General features: G+C 39.0%; 1 protein-coding gene across 1 annotated transcript in view; it reads left to right on the top strand.

Annotated features, from left to right (window-relative positions):
• MRPL3 (mitochondrial ribosomal protein L3) overlaps positions 1 to 8,354 on the top strand; it is a 30,331-nt gene extending 21,977 nt beyond the window's left edge. The window contains exon 10 of the mRNA XM_065627293.1: positions 7,726 to 8,354. Coding sequence (XP_065483365.1) covers positions 7,726 to 7,875 — 150 coding nt within the window. The 3' untranslated portion in view covers positions 7,876 to 8,354. The remainder of the gene's footprint in view (positions 1 to 7,725) is intronic.
• Positions 8,355 to 12,401: the final 4,047 nt, after the last annotated feature.

The following is a 12,401-nucleotide window of genomic DNA, read 5'->3' as shown; positions in this document are numbered from 1 at the left end:
AATTTGTTATAGGATGCTGTTTTTAAAGTATGCTGTATGCAAGCAACATAATGTAGCTGAAAAAATGAGTAACGTTCTATGCACAGACTTTATTCTTTGATCTTCATAGTACTCTTAAGCAAGAGCTAATGGTTGCAAAACATTGTGCATCTTGTTTTCCTGATCATGCTGTTAAATTCCACACTTATATGGCTCAGTGGTAGCTGCATGTACACATTTCAGATGTCTTATCTGCAAGAATACAACATTTTATAAAGCCATTGAGACTCTGAATACAGTACTTATTTCTACCAGCTCATAACTTTTATTCTAACTAGACACAGTAAATTCATTTTCTGATTTCTGGTTTTAAGTGAGCTAAGAAAACAAACATTTATTAAACACCTGTACTACAAAATGTTTTTAAAAGCAAAACTGTGTGTTTTTAATACCAGGCATTATATGTACACCATGAAGATGTCATTTAAACGAATCAATGCCTCTTTGCTAATCAGACACCACACACTTCTGCTTGGAGAACCTACTGGAAGTGTTACATGCCTTCTCTCATGGTTGGGTCACTTACACCTTTTTCTTCCACCTTCTCTTTTTCTTTACTCAGCCATTACTCTTGCCTGTACTGAAAAGCACCCCCCTTACCTACCTTGTGTTTACTGGTTTTGTTCTGAAAGCAGTCCTGCTCTTAGCTTAAAAAGGTCTTTGAGGCAGCAGCACTGCCACAGTCAACAGCCTCCTTAACAGGAGCCTGCTGGGCTGAGCCAGCCGAGCATATGCCGTGAAACAACCACGGTGACATCTGTGATGTGCAGGGGATAATGGGCTGTGATTGCCAGGGCAGTCTGCTGCATAGCATTTAAGTGCTTGCCGTGTCCAGGGTGATTTCTCTTCAGTTCACTCGCCGTGGATGATGGTTGGAACTTTATCCTAAGACCAAAAGTTAAAATGGCTCTGTTATGTTTTGTGATTTTTTTTTTTCCAAGTAAACTTAATCTGTTATTAACTATGTGGTAGAAGGCACTTTTTTGACTGCTCAGTCTTGTGCATGATGTCTACAAGATGTAGAATCTGTATTAAGTGTATTTGCAAGTTGCCTATGTATGAAAATTTTTCAACTCATAGCTACCTACAGTTTAGAAATCCAAGAATCTTCAAGTATGCATTTTGGCTTACGCATTTCAGAATTGCCACTAATTCCATTATTAGGAATGAGAGTTGGGGATCCATGGGAAGAATGAGAGATTTCATCCCTTAAAGCTCTTTGATTAACATTATACAATATTTGAAAGATCTTGATCAAAGTGCTCCATGCTCAGACTTTCATGGCCTTTTAATAATAAATAATCATATTTGGAGATGAAGGCACAGTAGTAGGTGTTATTACCATTAGGAAATAGATTTTTAAAAATTATTTCCACACACATATTTGGTGTTTGGAAGGAGCATGTAGTCAGCAGCAGTTCATTCCCATTCTTTGAGCTGCTGAGTCCATTCTGGTTTTTTGTTTTGTTTTGTTTTCTTCCATAAGCCTTAGGAATTACATATATTAATTAAAAGGTCTTCCCTTATATTTTTAAATATACTTCTGAAGAGTAGTGAAAGCTTTACTTATAAAAGCTTGCAAAGCAATACTATTTGGTGTGTGTTCTAATTTCTGAGGTTTTTTTCTCCATTTAATCTTGCTGTGCTCATCTGTGATATTTTCAGCTTGTGTCTTATGCCTTTCTTCCAGGGTGTTTTCTTGTTTGCATATATACTTCAACATCCTATACGTTGTTGTAGATTTGTTTGGATCTGTAGTTGAGGAGAGAAATCATGGGATATTACTGTTCATTGCACTAAATACCTACGTATAATTAAGTAGGACTGATGTCTAAGGGATGTGGATCTGTCTGTCTTTGAGCTCAAAAAGTGGAATATCACATAAATACTTTTCTCTCGGCGTTCAGTGCCCACTCTGTGTTGCTTGGTAACCATTAAAACCACAGTGCACCTTGAAGCATATATTTATTTTGTATGTTTTATATTTTTGGAAACTTAGTGCATCAGCACTATATCCAGACTGAGATGAAGCACTTAAATTTTTCAAGTTTTGTTTTCAGCAGAAAAAGTGTACAATAGTAGGACTGATGGATTCCTGGTTTAATTAGAAATCAGTTTTCATTTGACATTGCACACTGAAGCATGCAGGTAAATAACTGGCATAAGTAATGTTTCTAGCCAACTGGAAAATTAATCAAAAAAGCTTACTTTAGCATAGATTCTTTCTCAATTACAAGGTCTTATAAGAAATTTTACAATTATGCTAGAATGTATGGATTTTTTTTGTTACAAGAATAACATTGCACAGTAAACATCTGTAAATTACTGTGTTGTGCCTATCGAGGTAGCCTACCTCAGGTAATACCTGTTTCCCTTGGTGGATCTTTTTAGATAACACGGCCTGGAGTTACTGACCGTGATGTTGATCATCTAGAAAAGAAGCTAATTGTTTTTTCTTTTGTAAGCTTATGATTCTCAATTTCTGTCTCAAGTATATTATCAAAAAGTTACCTTGTCTGTCATTCAGGAAGGAAGCACATGTGTCGTGGTTTAACCCGAGCTAGCAATAGAACCACGATAGCCGCTCATTCACCCCTTCTCCGTCATCCCCCCCAAGTAGGGGAGAGACTCAAAAAGGAAGGGAGAAACTTGGATTAAGATAAACAGAGTTTAATAAAATAACAAAATACTAATAACACTACTACTAAATATATATAAATATAAAATAGAAATAGAATATAAAATAAAAGATGCTCAACGCAATTCCTCAGGAACTCCTTCCACACTAAGCAGCCAGTCCCAGGAAGCAACACCTGGTCCCGAACAGCTGATCCCAAAGAGAGAAAAAAGAGGAAAAAGGCAGAAAAGCCCAGAGGCCTCTGCAAAATGGCAAAAGGCTGAGCTAAACTTCCCAAACCAAACTCCCCCAGCTCCAATTAAAAAAACTAAGAAAGAACACGCAAGACAATAAAAACACCCAAGAGCGAACAAGAGCGAGGATGCCAGAGAGAGAGAGACCGGAAGATCCCTACTCTCCTTAAACATGAAGCATGATGCTAATGGGATGGAATACCCTTATTGATCAGTCTGGATGTCAGTCAAGCTCTGCCCCATCCATGCCCCCCTTCCTCGATGCCTCACACCTGTGGGCAGAGCACTCAGAATGTCCTTGGGTCTCAGGCCAGAGTAATTAAAAACATTAACTCTGTCCTGCGGTGTTATCTCTTGTTCTCAAACTAAGTCCAAATAGTGACCATGTTAGCTGTGAAAAAGAAAGGTTTCTAACTGCACAAAGAAAATTAACTCATTTTCAGTCAAACCACCACAATAAGTCTAATTCCCTTGTGAAATACATGCTTCGTAATGGAGGGGATACTGTACTATGGTATATTTATAATACAGAATGTTAGAGTTTATATTTTATAATGTTTTATACCTGCTCGAATTTTAAGGCACCTGATTTTCTTAGGCCATTCAATGTTGATCACTTTGAATGTCACAGGTGTTGTGAAAGCAGAAATTCTGGCAAATCTATGTAACCCATAGAAAAGTCTGTAGTAGTTATTTTGTATCCTGCTTGCCAGCATTGCTGTCTGTGTTCCTAGCTGTTGATGCCAGAGTTGGGTGCTGAGCTCAAATTAGGGACATGCAGGGACAGTGTCAGGCCTCGATTTCTTTCATGTTCCCTGTCCAGTACCTTCGGCACCATGGCAGAGTTGTGTGGACGGGTTTTTTCTGGTTTTGGTTTTTGGTTTGGTTTTTTTGAAAGACAAAATAAGGCAGAAATTGATATAGTCTCGAATTCAGTTTTCTGTCTAGCTTCAAAAATAGCATAGAAGCTGAGCTAGGTAATTTATAATACCCGAGGGGATCATTTCTAACATTCTCTATATTTAAACACATTTTCCTGTTTAGCAAATAACTTGTATTCTTTGCTATGGTTGCTAACACAGCCTGAAGCCCTGTTAAACTGCAAATGTGAGTTGTGACTTAAGCATCAAGTTTTGATGCCTCTTTAAGACCATGTAAAGTGTTTAGTGCTGACGAATGTCTGAATTTGTGTTTGTTTATACTACCTATTATGCTGTCAATATATGGGACATGCATATATGCAGTTTATTAACTGTCTGCAAAACCCTTTGTGACTGTTTTAAAGGTTTACTGGCAAAATCATGACCAGCTCCAATTTCAGCTTTCTCTAGTATTTTTCCTTAATAAAAAACTTCACAGAGAATATACTGTAGTAAATATATATACAGCTATATACACTATCTACAGTATAGTCTACTATAATATCTGGCAGTATTAATACAGTAGTTAAGCAAGCCAAGTGCTTACGTTATATTGAGTTATACAGTGAATGCTTTTATGGATCGCAATAACTAATTGGGCTCTCAACCCGATCCCTCCTGTGGGTGAGAGCTAAATTCACAGGATTTTAGTAACATGGAGCATTAAAACTTATTCCGATGTCTTGAGGTTCCTCTTCTTTTTTTTTTTTCCCTTCTCTTTTTTGTCTTTTTTTTTAATGAGATCAGTGCCATCCATTGTGATCACATTGGATTTATATTAACAGGAAACCTGCAGAAAAAGACCCATTTAAAGTTTAATGATGTCCAGGATTTTGAGTTCTAGACGTTATTTTTTTCTAGGACCTAAAAGCAGTTATGAGAGAACTTTGTATGTTAATTATTTGCACAGCCTTCCTGTGAAAGATTACCAAAGCAACTGCTTATAATGCAGTTTCAGCATAGAATGTAAAAAATATTTCGTGAACCTCAAATGGTTGGGAAGGAAGAAAGTGAAATGTTGTTTGGTACAGTTTTGTATTCTTTGCTGTGAGGCATTTTTTTCATAGAATATCTCTCAAGTTGGAAGGGACCCATAAGGATCAAGTTTTCGAGCCTTGGGTTTTCGACTCTGAGGAATGAGGTGAAAGACATTCAGTGGCAGTTTTTTCCTTTATTAGGGATGCTCTCAGAAGGTTACTGGGAGAACAGGAAGGGCTGTGCTGGATCACAGGTACTTCTTGTCTGTGTACACACTTATACACACTGCTGTGAACCATGTAGCTCCCTTATAATACTGCAAAATTACTGTGCAGGAATCTGAAGTAATACATACAGAAAAACCTTTGGTATTCTGCATCCCTCATGAATGTAAAGGAAGTAATTCAGTAATTCCCTTGAGAAGACAGATTGAAAAAGAGCAGTAGCTTTCACCAGTCAAAATGTGTCAATTATACCAATCAAAAGAAAGAGCATTCAGAAGAAAATAATTTTAACGTCAGATGTGGCTCACGCTTCTGGGATCTGTCAAGCTGTTGAGGAGTTTGGAAGGGGCAAAATGAAACAGTATTGTACTCTGCTGAAAGCAACAATGGTCTGTTGAAAATGTTTCATAAGAATCCACTTTACGAATTCTCCTTATCGCACAAGAGGCACTATCTGCAAAATGCCACTTTTGACATCAATATGTAAAATGCAATGTTAAGGCTGAACAGAAATCTTATAATTATTGAGATAAACTAATATAGGACAAAGATCAGGCTGTTGGATTTGCCTTCAGTTGAGAGCAGATGTCTTACTCCGAAGTCTTGTGATAAGAAGCTTTTTTAAGAAAAGGAAAAATATTTCAATTCCTTTCACTTTCAAGATGTCCAAAACTGCCTGTAATGACACAGCTTGTATGTAACAGCGCATGCTATTTCATTACGAGAATAATACAAAATAACCAAAAAATAGACATGAAAAACACTTCAATAACATACATATGGAATAAATAAGTTATCAGAAATAGTTACTTATTCTCATCTTCATCATGTTACTGTAATTCCTGTAGAGCCCATGGGGTGTTTTGCTGTTGACAAAGGCGGCTTATGATATGTGATAGGATTAGGGGATAAAGGAGAAAGGGGCAAGGGAAATAATAGGTAGCTGGTGAAGTTATTAAAACATGTTTTCATATAGAAAAAGAAACAACAGTTGACGTATTGAAAGGGAAGGATGACTTCTCAGCCCGTGCAGTTCAGCTGAGACTGCTGAAGGCATCTGACTGTGTTTGCTACGAACTCACTGTTGCAGTGAAGGTCTTTGGCCTTGGGCCTCAGCCTGGTTTATTCCATATAGATACGTGATGTAAACTGCTGTATGTCTGGAGTACAGATACTTCAGCAGTTGTGTGTGGCAGTTCCCAAGTGAACAGAGAACACTTTTCATAGGGAGGTGTCTGGTAGAACAGGAATTATCTACTCAAAAAGCTAAGTAGCCATGCTAACCAATACGACCTGTTGAGCCCTTCACCCCCTCATTCTTAGCAAAAGGTTTTCTTTTGTTTATCAAGCCTGCAGTTAGAAAACTGTTGGAGCTTCCTCAGGGGAAAAAAAACCAAAACAAAAACAGTTTTTTCAGAAGCTGAAGTTTAAGTCAAATTTATTGTGCACTTCATCTGCAGGAATCCTCATGGACTTTGGGAAAGGCTCAAGTAATAGCAGATATGAATCTGGTAAATATAGTGCTGTCAGAACAGAACTGTCAGTGGGCATAAAATTGTTTAATTTCTGGTGTAAATCACGATTGTCTTATGTGACGATTTTGTCCAACCAAGTAAGAACAAGCCTCCTGTTCTTTAAAAGTGCACTGAAAAAATAAGAGGAAGAGCTTATCTTCTATATACTAAAATTTTGTCTAATTTATTTATTTTTTTTTTTTCCTAATCCAGTTGAGTAGAGTGACTGAAAGGGATTATTACAGCTCAGGAGGAAGATCATATGTAACAACATAGAAATGAAGAATTTGATTTTTAAATGAAATTTCATCACTTGAGAATTTTTAGCTCTTTTTTTTTTCGGAGATACCAGCTTTCCATCTTCTACCGCAGCCAAACCGCTTTTTGCTGATAATTCTAGCGACTAATTTTCTTCAGAGATTGGAGTTTCAGGGGCTAGATTTTAAATCTTTCCACACGTAAGAGAGGTCAGTAAAGGAAAGTAATTTCTGTGTGGCACTGCAGTTCTTGGAAATTAACTTTCTTAAAGGCTCATGTTTGACAAACTTGGGTACTGATTCCTGGGTGAAGAATTCTGGATGCTTAACTCTGCAGTCAGTAAATAGCTCTGCAGTAGCCAGAGGGACCGAATACACCACATGCACATATCTTTGCAAAATCAGTTACCATAATTAGTTTGTATCGTAAATACAAAAACATGTCTTGGTTGTTGAGGAGGTGATTACATTGGATAACATAACTTGGTTTGTCACGTAGGAAAGTAGTATAGGATATAAACACAGTTTTAAAAAGCCCATATTTATACATATATTTTAAAAACATTTTAAAATTCTGAGCAATGAATTCATGAGAATAAGCTTTGATTCTCTCACAGTGGTAGTAAATTTATCACGTAAGTGATAAATTATCTTTGGGTTGTTTTGGTTTGCTGGTTTTTTAAAAGCTGCTTAATGACAGATACAAAATATTAAATTCAATAGCTGGGGTTGATGTTAAGAAACCTGATGATTATACCTGGAATTCTTCAGATAAACAGGTGCAATGTGAATGCTGATGTTTGGTGTTTCTTTTTTTTTTTTCTTATTCATGCAAGATGATTTCTTTAATTTTTAGTGTATCACTGTATGAAAGGCTTCTGTAAGATTTATTAATCCCACCCTTCACCCTCGTGCTTTTCAGGTCAAAGACAGCAAATTGCCTACTTACAAGGACTGCAATAAAAACCCTCCGTTCCCTACATTTTTTGCTGATGGAGATGAAAGCCTACCAGAAGACTTATATGATGAGGAGATTTTCCAGTTCACAGATCCATCTGTCACATATGCATAATGTTCTTCACATCTTTGAAAACACACAATTATGTTATTTTCACGAACTTTACAATGCTGTATAAAAAGTAAACCTGTGAATTGCAGTCGGCCAACTGACGCGAATGCTTCAGATCTTGCCATTTTGGTCAGGTAATAAGATTTACCATTACCAATTTCAAACCTGTATTTAAACAGCAGGTGAGTCTGAAAGGCAGGTTGTAAAGCACACCAAACAGTTTGTCTTCAGTGATCTTTTGTCCTCTGTCTCAGGCTGCGAAAACTTACACATTTCTGAAAAACTGGTTTTTTTGAAGATGGTTGCATTTAATTTTCCGAATGCTGCCAAACTCTGTTTCTGTTTTTTTGGAGGGCGTTCTGACCAACTCTGATCAGTCAAAAAAACTTTCAAATCTGTCTTGGCATCTGGGGGGATGGATAAATCAGATGTGAGTCCAACTTTGTGAAGAATAATCCAAAATAAAACAGGAAAATACATTGCTCTGTAGCAGCATGAGCTTGTTTTGTTCCTGCTTTTCACCAGAGTTCTTTCTCCTTTTTCTTTAATGTTGTGTTGGGTTTAATGTAGCGGATACTGAACAAATTTGCTAGAGGAAAGACGATGCCAGCCACTGTCTGTCTCTTCAGAGAGTTCTGGAAGTGAGTACAGTGAGGGCACCTTGGGATGGGAAACATTCAGTAACAGTGGCCACCTGCTTGTTGCCTTCGCTGGGAGCTTGTTCTGAACTTCCCAGAGGATCCCTTCCATGCTCTCTGGAGAAAAATCTCTGCATCTACAGTTGTCTCTGTATTGGATTCTTAGGCTGTTACAGGGGAACTGTCACAAAGAAAACTGCCCAAATGTGAAGGATTTGTCTTTATGATGATGATGCTTATTTTTCTTCTACCCCACCTTTCAGTAACAGCTGGAATCAATACGCTCCTTTTATTTTCCATCTTACGTGATTTACTATTTATAAGTCTGATCTTTTGGACGCTGTAAATCCTCTGACGTACAGAAGCGAGTACCTGCATAACTGTCAGTGTCATCTGAGCGCTTACTTACAAGCCCTGCAGTAGTTCAAGAATTTGCACCAAGCTACCATTAATGTTGTGGCAGTGCTGCCTACTCATCTTTGCAACTTCATCACAAGACACCAAATACCTGAAGTAAATATGAGATTTCTAAAGACCTTACTCATACTATCTGATTTAAAAGGTGATATCCTTGTCATTATGGTGTCTCTCATTCACTCAAGATGTTTGAATTTTTTGTGATAGCTTGGAGAAACCACACGCCGTCGTACAGAGGTTGTATATAGCTGCTACTGGCTTGTAGTAGGGTGGGGGAAGATAATTACAGTCCATGCTATGGAAATGTGAACTGGTAAGTATCTACATTGTAAGGTATCTTCTTAGCTGGATTCAGTCAAATTAAAAAAGCGATTTAAATTAGTGCACCAGAATGCTGAATAACAGCACCACCTTTGTGCTTCCCCTTCTCTTTGGTAACACTGGCTCTGCAAGTGCAGACGTCACACACACAGCAGATGTAATGCAAAAAGCCCGTACACATAGCAAATACCTAGTGAGGTACATGTGAATCATGTGCCTGTTTCAGCACAGAGCGAGAACAAATTGTTGGTCTCCTTTGGGAAATGTGCACTTTTTCCTCAGCCCCTTCTGTGTCCTTGGACCGGTCAAGGGCCTGCGCTGTCCCTGGCTTGTACCGTTTTGCTTTGCGATGCTTAAAAATCATGAGAGGATCCAGCAAAAAGCATGAGTGCTTTTACGATCATGAGTGCACGTAGCTTTATTGTGCCCCTTCTTACCATCATACCAGAAAACCTGTTGTGCAGCTCTCTTGTTTTCTGGCAAAACACGAACATACACCAGTGCCTGGACACCCTGGGGATTTGACTGTGCCTGGTGCTGCCCGTAATGATGAGGCAAAACGTGGATACCAAGCAGTTCCTTCATATTTAGTCCTTTTTCTGCAGGCATTTGTGAATGTCAGGGCAGTGGGTGAGGCGCTGAGCTGGGGTTTGCATGTCCAGGAGCACCTTACCCCCTCCTTGGGCTGTTCTGTTTGTTTGGGCTAGTGGGGTGGTTTTAACATGCTGCTTTGGAGGAGGATGTAGGGTTTAGCTTTAGCTGTATCCATGGCTTCGTGGCATGACTGTTTTGAAAAATAAATAGTCTTGATTAATAACTCCTCTCAGTGGTTCTGTAATAGTACATGAATAAACAGTGGCAAGCTTACGATATAAGTTGAAGATAAAAAGCAGGAAAAGGAAATCAAAACACTCATCTGTCACTTGACAACATAATTGCAGTCATTGATGATAAACAAGGAGTTTATTTCCCTTGAATCTGTATTTTTAAATAGCACTGCTCTGTCATTATGTGAGACCAATAAACATTTTCCTTTGCTATTTCACTTGACGTGGAAAAATGCAGTTGTTAGCATTTAACAAATATTATTCTAGTAAGCCCAAGGGATGACAGGAGTTTATATGTAGACTTCCACCTTCCTCCGCCCTCCATGTGGATTTTGGAGCCTGGAATGGCCCAAACTTTTCCTGAAATTACTGTTTCCTTGCTGAGCTCTCAATGTTCTGAAAGATGACTGATGACAAGGTAAACCATGAGGGAGGCTGCCCTGTGTGACCCAGCCCCGGCAACTGTGCACTGGCAGCCTGGTGCAGGGCAGGCTCGTGTGCTGGTGCAAGCCCCCACAAAGGTAACTGCAATTTAAATTGCTGGCCCAGTCTTTCATGAAGTCTGGCTAATAGAGCGGTGTTTCCTGTCCTTTCCTCCTAACCGCAGTCGCGACGGTGGTGGGGTTCATGCATTTTACAAGTGCTGTGTCTGTAACTCTGTCACTTGGCTTGGATCATTCTCCCGATTTATGTCATTCCCACGTCTCCTTGAAATTTCATATGGGAGTGCCTCTGTTTCGTAACTGTAAGCATTACTTGCACACCGTGTCTTCTAATAATTAGCTCCTGTGCCCTTCAGTATGCAGATAGTGCTTATTAATTGCATTTAATGAGCATCTCTCACCTGCAGCAAATTGTCCTGCACTGTTACACACCTTAGTGTGTAACAGCAGAGTATGATTTATTTATATAACACACTCGATGGCACTTAACAGCTGTAAAAACATGCAAATATGCTGACCTCGGTCTCAGGTATTTATTAGTTCTGGAGAAAGCATGCAGTTTCTGGTGGAGGAATTTAGGTCAAATATGTGTAGCTTTAGTGTTATCACACCAGAAAGATAATTAATTTCAGTTAGTGCAGCTCTGCTCTGTTTGAAACGCGGCAACAAAGCAGACAGAAAGTCCGCAGTTGTTCCTGGGGGCTGTGCCTCCGCATCTTTGCAGCAGAGAGTGGTGTCAGGTAGTAAAGGGATATGTTAAGGCTGATGGTCTCCAAATCAGTGCAGCTTGCTGACCTAACTCACGAAGTGCCCAGGCAGATGTGTGATGTGAACTGGGCAGGACCATCACACCGGTTCAGTCACCAGATGTTCTGTCTGTGCACTCTTCCTTGCCTCTCTCCTCTCATTTTGCAGAGGCGTGGGTGGTAAGTGTGAATGCATCACCGGGGTGGGCATCACAAGAAAGATTTCCAGCAGCATCAGTGTCCCTGATAACATGAGGACTAATAACGTCCTAGTTTTCTACGTATTTGTCTCACTTTCCTCATTCCCGTAGGATGTCACGTGTGGATTTCCACCTATGTGTATGGTTGCCGTAGACTTGTCTCTGTTTGAATACCGAAGGCACGTGGTATGTTCTTGTTTTCTGATCTAAGTGTGCAACTGGTAATTTGTGAAATTAGAGCTCAACCTAGCTACCGCCCATGATGACCTGAAAATCACTGCTTGTGAATAATTCTATTTTGGGGTTAAATTCACACTTACTATCATGGCAGTAACTTAGAGCCCTAGAACAGAACCCAGAGAAGGCAATCAGCTGAGAAAGTGAGTGCAGTTTCCAGAGCGAATGCAGACAATGGCTTTCAATTATTTGCTGTAATCTAATGAGTATACACTGGAGATGGAGCCTCATGCACTCTGGTGCTTACTGCTGCGGATCTAATTCCAGTGTGTAAAATCTTCTAGCTTAAGCTGTACATGTTGAAACTAAACCACGGATGAATCCAGCTTTTGCAAATTTGGGAGGAATGGGATTGCAAAGCGGGGAGGATGTTAACAAAAAATTGGTTTAAATCAATTTTATATCATTCAGATTGTGCTAAATCATTTGTTTCACATTTCCCTGGGTGATAGTCTTACAGTCAGCTAAGTTGAGTTTTCATCTGTCTGTTTTCATCTCCTTCCTAATTTCCCTTCTAAGTAGTAGAAAACCTTAAAAAATGTGGGGTTTTTTGCAGGTACTCAAAGCAATAACCTTGAAGAGGGTCCCTTGGCAACCTGCTGCTCTATTGAAAAGCAGTATGATTCATCTTTCATAGGCAAGACAGTCATTTTATGAAAGTTTCTTTTTTTGTTTCTCAAATATCAAGAGGAAAGATTAA

Source organism: Caloenas nicobarica, chromosome 2 (assembly GCF_036013445.1).
Source record: "Caloenas nicobarica isolate bCalNic1 chromosome 2, bCalNic1.hap1, whole genome shotgun sequence".
NCBI lineage: Eukaryota > Metazoa > Chordata > Aves > Columbiformes > Columbidae > Caloenas > Caloenas nicobarica.
Note: the sequence above shows the minus strand (reverse complement) of the source record. Positions and strands in the feature narration are given on the sequence as shown.